The sequence below is a fragment of the Ambystoma mexicanum genome, chromosome 1q (assembly GCF_040938575.1).
Source record: "Ambystoma mexicanum isolate Mex_15411 chromosome 1q, UKY_AmexF1_1, whole genome shotgun sequence".
Taxonomy (NCBI): domain Eukaryota; kingdom Metazoa; phylum Chordata; class Amphibia; order Caudata; family Ambystomatidae; genus Ambystoma; species Ambystoma mexicanum.
In genome coordinates this window covers 634,422,480-634,439,680 of record NC_090922.1, presented here as the reverse complement: position 1 = coordinate 634,439,680, position 17,201 = coordinate 634,422,480, and the positions used below count along the sequence as shown (strand labels likewise).

At 50.0% G+C, this 17,201-nt stretch overlaps 1 protein-coding gene across 2 annotated transcripts in view; it reads left to right on the top strand.

Annotated features, from left to right (window-relative positions):
• ABCD3 (ATP binding cassette subfamily D member 3) overlaps nucleotides 1-17,201 on the top strand; it is a 949,084-nt gene that overhangs the window by 683,708 nt on the left and 248,175 nt on the right. For both annotated transcript variants that reach the window (XM_069641211.1, XM_069641209.1), the window contains 3 exons: nucleotides 16,524-16,615; nucleotides 16,701-16,773; nucleotides 16,907-16,970. In XM_069641211.1, coding sequence (XP_069497312.1) covers nucleotides 16,524-16,615; nucleotides 16,701-16,773; nucleotides 16,907-16,970 — 229 coding nt within the window. The remainder of the gene's footprint in view (nucleotides 1-16,523; nucleotides 16,616-16,700; nucleotides 16,774-16,906; nucleotides 16,971-17,201) is intronic.

The window sequence follows — 17,201 nt, the reverse complement described above, 5'->3', positions numbered from 1 at the left end:
TCTAGCAGAATATATTCAATTGACAGTAATTTAGTGTCACGATCCATGCCCCTCACCCCCTCAGGTATAAAAGCCCCCTGGCAGCAGTGGGGCTAAAGCCCTTCACACTGGCCCCAAGGGCCTTAAAACTCCATCAGAAACATACATGGAGTCAGTCCTGGCGCCTTTGGCGCAGGCTCATTATCGGGAATAAAGCAATACCAGTTTTGGACCTTAATCCAACATGGAAGCCTATTACACAGCTCAGTTCTTTAGAACCAAGCCATGCTGTCTATTGTTTTCGGTGTGGCTTGGCCTGGAACTACTTTACCTCGGCTATTTAAACCACACCCAAACAGCAGAACACGCTTTGTGTCCAGCTCCCGCTCATCTGCTTCTCCGGCGGCCCGATCCTGAAGCTCTAGATCCGGATTCCATTAATAACCTGGAAGAACAAGAACAGCATTAGCAAGCAAGAACACTTACCTGTGAAGTAACCGGTCTTGAATCCATCCTGCGCTTCACTTACCTCGCCCATCTCCCGAGTTCGCCGCAACCTGCAAAGGTAAAGAAACAAGGACAGCATTAATAACAATTCTTACCTGGGCAAGCAGCGAGTCCCGGAAGCACCCTGTGCTTCTCTTACCTCGCCCATCTCCGGGTTTCACAGCAAACCTGCAAGGGAGAAGGAACAAGGTCAGCATTAACAAAGCACTTAACTTAGCAAGCAGCGCTTTCATCGCTCATCACTGCAACCTGTACAAAGAAGTGACGAGAACACAGGTTAGCAATTAACACCAATGAACAGCGTAACGCTCAGCGCATCACTAACTCACAGTAGTCTTCGCCATCGGCGCAGCAACTCCGAGATCTCAACCATCCCTGTGAAAACAAAAAGTGACCTAGTTAGGGAACAGAGGGAGGTCGGAGTCCACCCATCACAGAACCAGTATCCTAACCCTCCATTCTCCTGTTATGGTCGCTACCAAACGTCTGGCACATAATCGAGCAGAGAGGGGTACGGGATAGCGCTTAGACCTCCATCCAGTATCGTTGGGCGCCCCCGTGGATACCAGGTGAGTGAAACATTTAGCATTCTGAATAAAATTGGCATGATTTTGGCCTCATTTATTTAACTCGGATCTAAATTTGGTTCCCCACACTTCCACACCATCATGTAAGGGACTATTTTATATGTATGTAGCAGTAGTATGGTTTTAATAGAACATCCCCCTCCGGAACCCCTGTTTGCTGATGAAATGGCTCGGGCGTGTGCGATTTTCATGCAGTTAGCCTTGTTCTCTGTCCATTGAAATGAACTCAATTCATCAATTAATATGCATTTAACTGCCTTCTCAGCAACCTTCCATATTGATTTAGTGATTTTGTTACTCTGTTTTTTCCCTAAATGTCACAATCTTTGTTTTGTTGATGTTGATGCTGAGGCCATTGTCACTGGCATACTTGCCTAGGGCATCCAACATAAGTTGGAGCCCTTTTGGGGTAAAATCAAGGAGCAGAAAATCGTCCGCATAGCCAAGCCATCCAATTTTAAGTTCCCCAATTTTATCTGAGCATGATTCCATCAGATTTAAGGCTTCAGCTAGATTGGCGAGATATAAATTAAACAGGGTGGCAGCAAGGATACAACCCTGTTGAACTCCACACGTTGTTAAGTCATCACACACAGCCCTCACCGTTCAGCCTCACTCTAACCTTTGTATCAGTATGTAGCTGCCTAATCATATTTAACAGGCCACGAGGAATGTTCCATGAAACAAGTTTGTTCCATAGTCTATTCCTCATGACCGCGTCAAACGGTGCGCTAAAATCGATAAATGCACCATACACTGGCAATTGGCATCTATTCGAGGCATATTCAATGATAGTCGTCAAAGACAGAAGGTTGTGTGTAGTGATGGATCTGGCTCGGAAGCCAGCGTGATTAGGGGGTAGGATATTATTTTCAGTGATCCACTTATTCATTTCATTCAGCAATACTCTTGCAAAACGTTTCGCTGGTATATCCAGCATAGTCAACCTTTGGTAGTTAGATGGGATTTTCCAACAACCTTTTCTGTAAACTTGGAGAATAGTACGCTTTCCTGGAAGCAGGTAATGCACCATGGATCCCAATCGATACAAATAAGGGATGAAATACATTGGTCCAAATGCTTGGGGAAAACTTCAGGAGACCATTACATGTGCCATCATGGCCAATTGCATGAGATGTCGGTAATTTAGCAATAATCTGTTTGATGTTGGTGACTGTTGGTTTACAGACCCAGCTCTGATTGATCTGAGGCTGTAATTCATCGCTGGGTATCATAGCCCCCAATGTGTTCCTAATATGGGTACACCAGTTCTCTTCATGCACACTATAAATTGGTAGATGGTGGACCAAATAGCTGCAGTGTTATTGGTCCTGGCATTATGAGCTAGGCGCACCCACGCTTGCTCCTTGCATGATGCCTCAACCATCCATGATAATTTGTTTTAAGGGCTTTAATATATTTAGGGATGTAAACAGTCGGCATATCTCTCACTCCTCGATACAGTGCCTGGGCGATGTCCTTCCACAATTGTTTTTTTGCTGCTTGTATTATGTGGTTGTACTGTTGACTACCATTGTGGTTCCTATTCCAAAACTCATTATGGGACTTAAAGCTACATTTTTGCTGTGTGGCCGCTTTGATGGAAGCAATCACTTTAGTAAAATCCGCCGAACATTGCTACACCATTAGTTTTGCTCTTATTTTGCCATCTTTTTGCAAAGCAAGGGATGAGTTTTTCAGCTACATCTCTAGTCTTCTCTAAATTAACAAGATTCCAGCATATTCGATTTGCAACCACATTTAAAAAGATGCCACAGTTCAATTCAAAGCAGTTGTCTCTGACGCATGTATTCAGCAACACACAGACAGGAAAGTTTTCACTTTCTTCCTGTGGTAATATGGCCATAGCTCGAATAATACTAAGTCCCACCTCATTAGCAAATGCATAATCCAGAGTAGAGGCACTCTTCCCACTAACACGAGTGTGTGCTTTTGCTGCATCCCCCTCACAGTGCCCGTTTAACATAGTGATGTTAAAGAGATTAAACAGCTCCATCGAACCTCTACCCTGCTTGTTTGTATCAGCAGCGTTATATGGACAGGACTCACTCTGAACTTTATGTATGCCTATTCTTGCATTAACATCACCCAAGACTAAGATGGGCACCTTGAAGTTGGACATTTGCAGAATGGTTCTTACTGTCGCAATTTTGGATTTGGTGGCCACTGCATTGGGTGTCCAGAGGTTGGGGGGGTAATACACATTAATAAAGACTAGTTTATCATGCCCTTGCAAAAATTGCAGCTAATTGCAAATTATTACAGCTTGTATCATGGAAGTAGCCACTGGGTATCTAGTAGGCGCCATGGATGTCGAACAGTGATTACTAAAGCCTGTAGTGTACTTAGATTATCTATCTAAGTTCAGTCACCTAGGTCTCTGTCAAATGCTACAATACTAAACAAATCAATGTTTGCAAATAGTCCATCTGCTGCAGATAGATGGGCGAAAATCCTGGTATTCCAGGACCACGTTATACTATCGAGTTATTTCTAAGAAGTGAGCCTTGGAGACTTTTGGGAGTCATTCACAATACCCAGCGTTGTCACTCTTTTTCATATTGCAACACATTTTCAGCTCTTCTGGGAGGCACGGTAGAAACTCTCTTGGTCATTAAGGCGCTCATAGTCGAGGGTATATTTGTAGTTCTTGTGGTTACTTCAACATTGGAAACTATACTTGTCTCCTTAGGACAAGTTTAATATTTTACTTTACTCATATGTATCACTTTGCAACAGTAGCCTAGTTTAAATAGCTCATCTTGATATTGTCTTCAGTCGTTATCACTCGAAGAGGAACAATTTCAGGTGGAATATGCAGCACTGTAACCCTATTCAATGGCGGATGGCGATCAATACCGGATACAGACCTCATCTGCAGCGCCCTTGTTGTATCATATTTAACTACCACATTTTGATCTTGTGAACTTTTCTTTTGCTTAGCTAAGTTGTCTGCCACCGTGTTTCTGCTCGTGGCACTAGAGCTTAGCTGGACGGGTGTCCTTGTGCTGTGTTTCTCCTTAGTTTCCTTGGCATTTTCAATCGATGCAGTAACAATATGTGCCCTGTCAAGTACCACTTTTCACTTGGTCTTCTGCCTCTACAAACATACACTTCACAGCTTCTAAAACAGTCTTACACCTATAGTTGTCCGATTTCTTTTTTTTTTTTTTCTTTTTACAAGATTTTGTCTGGTCAGCTGGGTTACTAGTAGTTTGGGTACTCTTCTAGTGTCGAGACTCGCCTATGAGGTCACAGATATTTGTGAATATCATTGGACTGGGACGATTCTTTGGTGTAGTTACTGCCATCATGATGTATTTCAATCACTGTGTGAGCAGTGGCTCCAGCTTTGGATTGCATGATGCTATGGGGACCAAGGTCCGAGACTACCATTGATTTTTCAGGCCTATCACACCCTAAATCTTTTACGATATGGAGTGAATTTGCATTATTGTGTGTAATGCACCCGTTTACCATTCTCGTTTTTTGTTTCAGACTGTAAATGGCCGCTTGTGATATGTATTTTTTTTATTTTCTGCGTAGTTTTCCCTTTTTTTTTTCCAGAGTTTTATGTTGCGTTTGATCTTTGTTAGTTTCTGCTATATTATAATCACCACTGATTTTTTTCGGCTATGGTGCTAGGCATAACTACTCCATACCCTAGTGCCTGTACAGCATTTTCCTGGTCACCTCACATTTCTAGTAGCGCTTTTAACTCAGGTAAAACTCCAGTATTTGCATTTATTTGTTTGTCAACTACCACCTTTTCAATATTCATGCAACTATCTTTATACATTCTTCTGGTTTGATTGATACTCTTATGCAGTAATACCGACTGGACATCGAGTTTTTCCATTCGCTCGCATTTTCTAACCAGGTTAGTCAGCCAATTTTCAAATATCTCAAGCATAGCAGTGAATGAGATGCTCATCATACTGGCATTTGTTTCATCTAGATTGTCTAAGTTTGTCTCATATGTTTGTACCATTTCACACGATTTTAGTGCCTCATCAGATAGCGCAGGGAACTGATCACCTGCACTTTCACTAATATGCAGCTGTTCATCAATCCCTCGTTCAGCCAGGTCACCTGCCCCCTTCCCCCACCGGCCACTCCCATTTCAGCCGCTAGGAATTGCTGGCATTGTGGTTGCCTGAAATGTGAAGAAAGACTAGCCAGCATCTTAATACAGATGTATGGAGTGCTTAAGAGTGCTGCTGTCCAAGCACATATAGGTATTTAAGGAGGGGACAGGAACCGAGACCCTGCCAACTGCCACCTTCCCCTCTGAGTTGGGAACGGCTCGAACTTCCACCTTGGCAGGTCTGGCACCTCTGGCTGAGAGTGTTCCCCATCCCCTCTTCAGAAGTTCAGCATACCTTGTGCCACTCAGGCCTGCATATAATTGTTGAAACAGTGGTAAGGCAGACCCGCCGCAAATGCCTCTACTGCCTTGCTGAAGGCCACGACATGCAGAACTTCACGTTGTGCCAATCAATGCCTCCAAAGATGCTTCGAGAACATGAAGAAAACCTTTCACCTCCCTTCACAAGGAGAAAGGCGACAAGTGGACCCGTTTGAGGTCGCCGGGCATGGACCGCACAACTGAGGATCGGTCCCCTGTCCAAAAGTTCCAAAAGAGGAAACGCTGCAAGAGAACGAGAACACCCGGTGGTTCATTGCAGCATCACTCTTCTTCGAAGAAGAGGAGCCACCACTCTAAGGAGGGCTGTGAGGAAGTGGCCCTGCAGGTACCTTTTCCTACCCAATCCTCTACTCCAGAGGATTGGGAGGCATTCCAAATGAAAGTTTTAGATATCTTTGCCAAAGCCCCAGCGGTTCTGGGTCCAGAGTCGCAGAAGAGTTCTTCCTGCTTCCCAGAAGGGCATATATGTCCCAGTTGGAGGACATTTATGATAAGGGGATACTGTTCCTTTCGGGCTGGAGCCCTTCCACCCCAGTGAATTGAGAGATTACCCAGAAGAATTTTATGGAGAACAGGGTGTCTTGGTGGACCTGGCAGCCGACTAACAGGAGGAAAGTGGCCTGGACTCCTGGAGAGGTCGACATGATTCCTGCTGCCACCCCAGGCAAACCACGGGCAGTTTTCCAGCATCTGATGGTGAAGATAGTTGACACCTTAGGTCAATCAGCCCATTCACGTCCTGAGGTGCATTATGACCTGACCGTCATCTTGGATGAGGGTCCTAAATGGAATGTGAGACTTTGCTGCCTTCGAATCAGGCAGTTGAGGGGGCCGTGAAGGAACTATGGGCAAGCCAGTGTCAGTTCTCACGGTCAACCTCAACCTGGCCATGAAGCATAGGCCGGCCCCTTTTGGGCCCTTTGTTTCTTTCTGCCCATGATTCCCCAGTGAGTTTGGTGGTAGAGGCTGATACGGTTAACCTTAAGACCACGTCATTTCCGTCTTTGCCCCATTATAGGGAGAGCAAGAGATTGGACGCGTGGGCAGCAAGATTTCTGGTTCTTTGAATAGGGGTCTGCGAAGCTTCAACACCTCTTGTGCCTTGGCCGCCACATTTCTTTTGGCCTGTGGTCCGTGATGGCCGAGGTGGCTGAGCACATACCTGAGGGGGAGATGCAGGACAGTTTTGAACCCTTTGTTAAAGACGGCAAGGAAACCTCCCAACAGATTTTGCAGTCTAGCATTGTCATTGGAGACTGTGTTGCAAGGATGATCGCCACCAGCACTGCCCTGCTATGTTTTACTTGGCTGAGGACTGCTGGGCTAGCTACTGTCGTCCATGAGAAACTTCTAGACATGCCCTTCGATTGCATGAACTTGTTTGGCGTCTAGACAGACTAGTCGCTCTTTCAGGCCTCCAAAGGGACCGCCAAGTCGCTGGGGCTAGCGATGCAGCGACCTGCGAGCCCGGTGGGCATGGATTTTCACCCCTTTGCCACTTATGCCCAGAGAGGTATAGAGGCCAAGCACCATTAGGCAGGCAAGGACAACATTGTCCCTACAGGGAATAGTAGCTGTGGTACATGGTGCCCTCCTCAGCCCCCGGTGCGAAGCCTCTCTGAGGTGGAATGCTGCCATTTATCCCCTGTTGGAGGGACAATATGCTAGTTTGGTGAGGAATGGAGAAATGTCACTTTTGACACCTGGACCCTACAGGTCGGCCAGCAGTGATGCTGCCATCCTTTTGCCTCTCGCTCGCTATACTACCCCCCTTACCGCCAACCCTTGCCTCCAGAACCTCTCCTGCTTGAGGAGATCCATCTGCTTCTGGCAAAAGGGGGTCATAGAGATGGTAAGCTACCCAAAACAAGGCTGGGGTTGATGCTCAATATACTTTCTAGTTCGAAGAAGGATGCAGGTCTGAGATCCATCCTGGATGTGTGGCTTCTGAACTTGTACTTGCACAAGAACAAGTTCAGTATGGTCACTCTGGCCCAGATCCTCCAGGCCTCTGATGTGATGAACAGCTGGCTAGTCTACTTCCATGTGGCTATCCACAAGAAGTATTTGAGAATCAAAGTGGGGAACTGTAATTTCCAATTCTAGGCGCTCACCTCCAAGACCTTATGGTGTGTGGACTGTGGTCCCCATCAGAGTGCCAGAAGCACATCAATCTGCTGGAGCTAAGGGCATCTAGGCTGGCCCTGGTCGCTCTCCTCCCTTCTGCGAAGGCTCAGACAGTATTGGTCCAAACAGACAGTACTGTAGCCATGCATTGCATCAACAAGAGTGTTGGTGTGGGTTCCTTGCCTCTTTGCAGAGAAGCAATGTGATTGTGCTTCGGGGCCCTGAGAATGGCGTGTCTTTGACTGCAGCACAAATTCTAGCGGATGCACTGAGGAGACAGTCAACAACCTCCCATAAGTGGGAGCACTGCCAGGAAGCTTGGAGAACATTTTCTCCCACTGCGATTCTCCACAGGTAAACCTCTTTGCTTCCAGTGCGAACAAGACATGCAGGTGGTTTTGCTCCAGGGCATTTCCTAAACTGGATGCTCTGGGAGACGCCTTCACGGTCAAAGGGACTTCGACCTACTCTGTGCTCCCTCCGATCCTGATCATTCCACTGGTTCCCAGGGGAATACGTCTGTTGAGGTCCTCAATGATCTTGATCACTCTCGAATGGGCCCAGAGAACATGGTACCCGAAGTTGCTGTACATGGCCATCTCCCCTCCGTGCCGTCTACTGCAGAGAATGCACCGACTCTCCCGCTTTGGGATGGAGGGACCTGCACCTGAACCTCCACAGTATGAACCTTCATGGCTGGCTGCAAGGCTGAGGTATAAGAAGTGGAATTTGTTGGATGACTTTCTGGATGTTCTCCACTGCTAGAAAAACCGCCACCAAACCCAATTTATGCCTGCAGGTGGCAACATTTTTCGGTTTGATGCCTGGAGAGGGATCTGGACCCTTTTACTAGCTATTCTTCCTCTGTGTTGCATTTTCTGCTGTCTTCGGCCCGTTTAAATCTAGAAGTGTCAGTTTTAATAGATGCTGTGTTTGAGACCCTTCATTCTTGTTCTTTAAGACTGCTCCCCCTTAAGTTGATTTTCCTGGTTGCCATCAGTTCAGCTACATGGGTGAGTGTGCACCAGATTCTGTCTGTTAATCCTTCCTACTTGGTTTTCTCTAAGGAAAACGTGACATTTATGCTTAGACCTCCTTCCTTTTGTAAAGTGGTCTCTGATTTCCATCGCTCTCAAAATATCCATCTCCTTGACTTCTTTCCTCTACCTCATCCTTACAAGGCAAAGGAGCGTTTCCATCGGCTGCATCCGGTGCGGACACTCAAGTTCTACGTCTTTCGGACGATGGAGAACAGGACTGATTACCCTTGGTTCATTGGTTACGCGGGTGCCCTAGTTGGTGGGCTGTTACCAAACGGACACTGCATCTTTGGACCATTCTCGGCATCTCGGAAGGTCCCTGAGGGTCTTGGTCCTCACTCCACCAGAGGGTTAGCCGCCACTCTGCTCTGCAACACGCATTGCTTTTTCTGGATATTGGCCAAGCTGCTCCAGGGGCTTCCTTGCACATATTTGCCAAGCATTGCTGCTTGGATTCTGTGTCTGGTTAGGACACTTGTTTTGCAGAGCTGTCCTTTAGAGTTTTCTGGTTTAGGTGGTGTCCTTGCTACCCTCCTTCTGCCAAGTCATTGTACTGCTTTGGGATTCTGTCATAGATGAGGAATCCATGGGACGGAGGAGTCCATTACAAGAACAAATTACTTATCTTTCGGTAATGTTCTTTCTGATGGATGTTCCTACCACAGATTCCTCATCGCCCTCCTGATCTTCCCCTCTTGGGGTAGTTAGTACACCTTAGTTCTGCAGTCCCTCAGCGTGGGAGTGCTAGGGAAAAGGGCGTAACTGAGATCCTGGTGCCGCTTTATATACTGCCCCCGACATGTCTGGTGGGAGTAGTCGTTGGCCTATTCCTGGCGGCCGAAAAGGGTCAGTAGAGCAGCTGGCACTGGGAGATAGATATCATAGATGAGTATGTAGAAGGAACGTCCATCAAAAAGAACATTACCGAAATGCAAGTACTTTGTTCTTCACGATCCTTGACAAACTGATAAACCAGTACATTCTTATTGCTTAGTGAATTTTAATCATCAAAGGGGTTTGCTCACAAAGATGAATGGGCAATCTGACTATGCATAATTAAACTGCCTCCACCCCAATCACTTTGCACCACTCCAAATATCTTGTGCTCTTTTAATTATAATATTGTGTGGTTGACAGACTAAGATATTCTTTACTGAACTGGTGAGTTTCGTAAACAATATTTCCACTTGTGTGCAAACTTCAGTTTTGTGAAAGCTTCAGTGTTTGCATGCATGTAGATAAACAATGTATGTGAAAAGTGAACCTTGTGGTCGGTCTTTCAAAATCATTGTTAGCAAACTGAAAGTTGGAGAATCCTGTCGAATTGTTGATCATATTATCAGCATAGTTACATGAGCTACCATTTAAAAGTCTCTGTTACCAACTCTAATGAAGACTTTTGATCAATACTTCAGGATAGAACTTTGATTATTGATTGTATAGCTGACCTAGGGCACTTCATTTCTCCAGCATGGGGTCTGGCATGGATTCACATGCTCATAAATATTCCCCGTCGTCAGGCTGGGAATCCTCGGTAAAGAGAAAAAACCAGTATCAGTTTCGTTTCTGATCTGTCTTTCGTAGAAGCTACCAATCACTGATCTCTGAGTCATACTGACCACAGCCAATGATTGCCCTCTACCTAAGCCCCGCCTCTGGCAGCCATCTTCAGATTTTTACCGCACGTTCATGTGTTGGGATCCTCCTGCTATTGCTCTCGAGCGTTAGTGCTATTTTTTCACGTTTTTTCTCAAAAACTTCGTTTTTTTCGGTCAAAAGAGCCTCAAGCTCCACCGACTCTCCATCCGATCAACGGGGACCCGTGTCGGATTCGTCTACGCCCCTCAAGGGTGAAGATTCGTCAAGCTACGCTTTTGGAGGACTCCAGAAGTTTCTCAGGCCCATCTCGGTCATGGCCCAGGAGAAGGGAAGCTCGACGCCCGGAAAGCTGTTCAGGGTCTGCCCTGGATGCCAGCTGCAGAATGTCTTTAAGGAAGACGAACACTCCTTTTGTCTTTACTGCCTACATGAAGACAAGACGCACGTGGAGAAGGACTGTGCGTTTTGCGGCAAAATGTCGGAGCGGACCATGAAGGACCGCCATCAACGTCTCGCCAACTGGCTGGAAGGGAAGAGCCCGTCCGGCGAGAAGAAGAGGAAGAAATCCGAGCGGTCTTCTAAGACCTTTGAGGACGCCCCGGCGACGGGGGTCCAACATAAGGTCAAGCACCGCGAGTCCGCTGGCACCGGGAGCGCTGAACGGTCGGGCTCTACGGGCGCCAGGCAGGGTGCACCCTCCCCGGCACCATCAACCACGAGCCAACGCTCTGGGTCGGGTAAGAGGAAGGCCGAGCACCCGGCGAAGCTCCTGGAGAGGCCCCGGTCGAGCTCGAAGGCGGAGGGGGAGCGAGGCAGTGTTCCCCCCCCCTCAAGGAGAAGGCGGTGAGCGCACCAAGGGTGGTGAAAGCCTTAATCCATCCGGCCAAGGCCTCTATAGAGACAGTCGCGGCGGCCCTGGCTCAGCCTGTGGAGGCTACGCCTGTGGTGGCGACCTCGGGGCTCAGTCTCCCTGCCACCGCGGAGGGAGTCCTCTTTTATGCCCATCGACAGGACCCCCGTGAAACCTCCGACGGAGAAGAAAAGGGGGGGCAGGAGGTCGCCGTGGATTCGGCCTCAACCTCTGAGGAAGAACTGATCGAGGTCTTAAGCCACGGCGTTGGCGTGGAAGACGACCAGCCCGTCGGGAGGGATCCCGACGCAGGAGATGACGACATCGTCGAGGGTACCGACGGGGCCCCTGAACGCCCGTCGGATTCCCCTCTGCCAGTGCCGCAAGACAACTCGGCGGCCATTTTGTTGGCTATACAGTCCTTATGCTCAGAGATAAGGACGAGACTGCCGTTACCAGTGGAGGAACCACTCCCGTCGGGGGACCCGGAACCAGGCCTTTCGGGCAGCCCCCCCTCCTAAGAAAAGAAGGATTCACCCTCCACCTCCTTTTCAGCCGTCGCGCCCCGTTCAGCCCTCCTCCCCGTCCACGACTCGAGGGGATGATACGGGGACTGACACGGCCGCGACGGGTACGGACGACGAGGTGTACGACGAGGATCTGCCGTCGTCTCCTCCCACCCGGGCTTCCCCGCCCGACGAGATTGGATCTTTTCACTCCATGATCGCCAGGGCATCCAAGCTCTTCCAGCTCTGCCCTGAGGAGAAGGAGGAAGGTTTCCTTTATCAGCGGCGCGAGGCCAAGAGGAAGACTGTCCTCGTGGTACCTCTACTGGACGATATTTGGGATGAGGGCCTCGCCCTCCTCAAGAACCCATCCACGACACCGGCTAGAAGAGACCGGTACGAGAAGAAGTACTGGGTCCCGGACGCGGCCCCCTTGTGCCTCCGGGCACAGCCTACCCCGGACTCCGTCGTCTCCGCGGCGGCCAGGAAGAAAGCGGGGGGGGTGCGGCCTCCACGTCGACTTCCCCGCCAGACGGCGAGGGAAAGAAATTGGACACGATGGGGCGCAGGGTCATCTCGTCTGCAGCGACGACTATTAAGGCGGCTAACGCCTTGGCTATCGTAGCCCGGTACGACAGGCAGCTGTGGTACAAGCTGGCTCCCCTGCTGGACTTCCTACCGGACGACAAGAGGGCGGATGCCCTGGAGATCTTGCAGGAAGGTGAGGTGGCGTCGGACCACGCCATCACTATTGCGACGGACATCGCCGACACTGGATTTCGCCAGTTGGGCAACGGCGTGTGCCTTAGGCGGCGTGGATGGCTCAAGGCTACTGACTTCCGTCAAGACGTACAGACCAGAGTCCTGAACATGCCGTTCGATGGGAGCAACCTGTTTGGGAAAACAGTGGACGATTCCCTTCAAGCCATTAAAGCGGTGACGGCCCGGGCTCTCGGGGTTCTCCAGCAACGGCGGCCGCCCTTTCGGAGCGGTGGAGGCAAGGGCGCCTCCAAAGATTCCGGCGGCGGATTTTCCACCTACCGTCAAGCGGCCCGTTCGTCGTCTCAGGAAGCTTACAGGGGACGAGGCAAATCAGGCGGACCCCGCCGTCGTCGCCAAGGAGGTCAAGGCGGCAAAGCCTCGTCTAAGCAGGATTGAACCAGCCGTGGGGTCGGGCCCCCACCGAAGCACCCCGGTGGGAGGCCGGCTGGCGAGCTTCGTCAGCGTGTGGGAGTCCATCTCCACCGACCGTTGGGTGCTGGATGCCCTAGCCCAGGGCCACGCGCTCGAGTTTCAAAGAAGGTGCCCGCGCGTCCCCCCTGTGGCCAGGAAAGAGCTTCACGTCCCTCAGCTTCTCTGGGAGGTAAGGGCGATGCTAAGGAAGGGCGCCATCGAACTCGTCCCAAAGAGGCTTCGGGGCTCCGGAGTTTACTCAAGATACTTCCTCGTGAAGAAGACGGGAGGATGGCGCCCCATCCTAGACCTACGACGGCTGAACAAGTTTATCAAGGCACAGAAGTTCCGGATGGTCACCCTCCAGCACGTCCTGGGTCAGCTGGAGGAGGGCGACTTCCTGTCGTCGTTGGATTTGGAGGATGCCTACTTCCATATTCCCATCCTAAAGGGGCACCGAAAATTCCTCAGGTTCATGGTCCAAGGGCGTCACTATCAGTTCAGAGCCCTTCCCTTCGGTCTACGGTCGGCACCCAGGGTATTCACCAAGTGCCTTGCACCGGTGGCGGCGCAGCTACGCCGCGAGGGGATCCACGTCTACCCCTACCTGGACGACTGGCTCATCCGAGCCAAGACGAGGGAGCTCGCCGTGGAGCACACGGCAAGGACCGTCCAATTTCTCACGGACCTGGGATTCTCCGTGAACTACGGCAAGGCCCACCTGGTACCCACGCAAGACGCACTGTTTCTGGGAGCGAAGCTCGACACAGTGTCCCTTCTGGCCTCCCCGTCGGAGGAAAGGACCAGGGCCATCCTGGGCAAGGTACAGCGGATGTTGGTTTCCGACGCGGCCAAGGTGAGGTCCATCAAGTCCCTCCTCGGAATGATGTCTTCTTGCATCTACCTCATTCCCATGTGCAGGCTCCGGATGCGCCCTTTGCAGGAGTTCCTGGACGCGCGCTGGATCCAAACGACGGGCGGCTTTGAGGAGAGGATCACACTCGACGAGAGTTTCCGACGAGCGATCCGGTGGTGGGGCACCCGCGCGCATCTGACGGCGGGCATGGACTTCCAGACCCCAGGCCACCAGGAGACAGTGACCACGGATGCCTCCCTGGAAGGGTGGGGAGCGCACACCGAAAATCTGCACGCGAGAGGCCTTTGGCTCCCGACGGAGAAGTCCCTCCATTTCAACGTCCTGGAGCTCCGTGCAGTGTTTTGGGCCCTCAGGTCCTTCCTTCCGTCCCTCAAGGGCAAGGTGGTGAGGATCTTCACCGACAACACCACCACCATGTTTTACATCAGGAAACAGGGCGGAACCAGGTCCCCAGCACTGTCCAAGGAGGCGCAGGACCTGTGGCATTGGGCCGTCGCCCAAAGGATGTTTCTGGTGCCGTTTCATCTGGCAGGGATAAAAAACACCATCGCCGACTCACTCAGCAGGGAGCGGCGCTCGTGCCACGAGTGGGAACTACGGCAGGATCTAGTGGATCGCCTCTTCCGACGGTGGGGCACACCCCAAATCGACCTGTTCGCGACGGCGACGAACTCCAAGTGCCGGAGGTTCGCCAGCAGGTTTCCCCAGCCGAGGAGCATGGGCGATGCTTTCTCGTTCCCCTGGGAGGGCCTGTTCCTATACGCGTTCCCTCCATTGCCACTACTGATCCGGCTCATCAACCAGCTCAAGAGGTCACGGTGCAGGATGATCCTCGTCGCACCTGCGTGGCCGAGGCAGATATGGTTCCCGGACCTTCTGGACATGTCAACGTCCCCGTCAATCAAGCTGCCAGTGGACGCGGATCTGCTCTCCAGGGAAGGAGGCGCCATCCTCCACCACGACCGGAAGTCGCTGAACTTGCAGGCCTGGCTCCTGCAGCGCTAGAGTTCGGAGGATACGACATACGGGCCGACTGCAGAGAGGTTCTTGCAAAGGCCAGGGCGTCCTCGACTCTTAAATGCTACGGACACAAATGGAAGAGGTTCTCTGTCTGGTGCCACGCACAGAAGATTAACCCTCTAAGGATTACGGCTCCCCAAGTACTGCTGTACCTGTTGACGCTGGCCAAAGCTGGACTGGCACATGCGTCCATCAAGATTCATCTTGCTGCGATCTCCCGATACACCAGAACCACGGGGCGGACGTCCTTGTGGTCTCATCGTATGGTGAAAGAGTTCATGAAGGGACTGTTCAGATCGTTCCCGCCGGTGAAGGCTCCGGCCCCGGCGTGGGAGCTCAACGTGGTGCTGACCAAGCTCATGGGACCTCCGTTCGAGCCTCTGCACTCGGCCCCGTTGAAGTTCCTGTCGTGGAAAACAGCGTTTCTTGTGGCCATCACCTCCGCACGACGGGTGGGAGAGATCCAGGCCCTTTCCTGCAAGGCCCCGTACTTGACTTTTCACGACACGAGGGTGGTGCTCAGGACGCACCCCTCCTTCATGCCCAAGGTGCCGTCGGACTTCCATCTCAACGAACCCTTGGTGTTGCCTGTGTTTTTCCCGTCGCCTTCGTCGCCGGCTGAGAGGACTTTGCACTCGCTGGATGTGGCTAGAGCGCTGAAGTTCTACATGGACCGCACAAAGTGTTTTCGGAAGACGTCACAACTCTTTGTGAACTTTGAACCTGTCAATCAGGGGAAGGCTCTCTCGAAGGCTTCCATTTCCAGATGGCTCTCCGGCTGTATCATGTACTGTCACCGGTTGGCAAACCGACCGCTGCCTGGCCGTCCGAGAGCACATTCCACCAGAGCGATCGCAGCTACCACGGCGTTCCTATCTGGTGTGCCCCTGCTGGACATTTGCAGGGCTGCTACGTGGAGGTCGACGCACACCTTCACGAAATTCTACTGCGTCGATCGGGATTCCAGGGTCAGCCAAGCAGTGCTGCGCAACCTGTTCGCCTGAGGTGAGCCTGGTGAGGAGGTAAGATTGCTTAATGTTGAGTTTGATGTGATGCTTAATGTTGAGCTTTTGCCACCTCCCGTGGTTGTGCATGTGGGTACTGCTATGTATTCTTTATTCATGAGCATGTGAATCCATGCCAGACCCCATGCTGGAGAAGGAACCAGTTACTTACCTGTAACTGTTGTTCTCCAGCATGGGTCTGGCATGGATTCACATGCGAACCCTCCCGCCTACCCCTCTGCGGCTCTTCACTTGGTCATACTGCCACTTCACGTGCTTCCAAATCTGAAGATGGCTGCCAGAGGCGGGGCTTAGGTAGAGGCCAGTCATTGGCTGTGGTCAGTATGACGCAGAGACCAGTGATTGGTTACTACTACGAAAGACAGATCAGAAACGAAACTGATACTGGTTTTTTCTTTACCGAGGATTCCCAGACTGACGACGGGGAATATTCATGATCATGTGAATCCATGCCAGACCCATGCTGGAGAACAACAGTTACAGGTAAGTAACTTGTTCCTTATTTTATTTTATTTTTTAGGTACCCAGTCTAAAACTGCAATGTGGGTTAATGGGAGGGACTGAAATATTCAGTGTTACTTCAAGCCATGCTACTTGGGCTTCACTGTATGTATCAACATCAACTGTAGTTGCTTAGATTTTGTTTTTTAGGAGACTTGATCAATATACACTTTACCTCACTAACTTAACATGAAGGCTTTGTTCAACTTGTAGTCTAGTCATGTTCATGTTAGGTTCTCAAAAGTACAAATTTGACACCCAATTTTTTGTAATTGTTTTTAGGTTTACAGCTCGAATTACAGAGTTAACGCAAGTACTGAAAGATTTGAATCGGGGCAAATACGAACGCACCATGGTTTCTCAGCAAGACAAAGGCAATTATTCTCATTGATATTCATGAATCATGCTTTGGCTTGAGCAAAACTGCCTGTTTTAAATTAGTTTTATTTTTGTTTTTAGAGACAGAAGGAATGCAGGATATTATTTTGAAACCTGGCAGTGGACAAATCATCAATGCTGATCATATCATTAAGTATGTGCAGAAAACCCAAACGTTGCAATATGAACATTGAATGTACTCTTTAAATCTCAAAGCCTAATAAAGAAGGAACATGCTTCAATGATGATTGACACCTTACGTACATGTTACTTTTCTTTGCAAACAGGTTTGATCATGTTCCTCTGGCAACACCCAATGGAGACATTTTGATTCGGGATCTTAATTTTGAGGTAGGCATTGCCTCAATTTTTTCAAATTGTGCCTTTGAGCATCGAGAAGCGGCACTGCGCTTCTAAGGTGCTTCTATAGCGACACATTGCCTCAGACACGTGATTTGGAATAAAGTAGACGTATTGGTGCATGCTGATGTCAAACCATAATCGTTTTTTCACTTTTTCAGTTGTGTGCATTCTTCGTAGCACTGCTTGTAAATGTAGCCTAGATGAGTTTATTCTTTCATC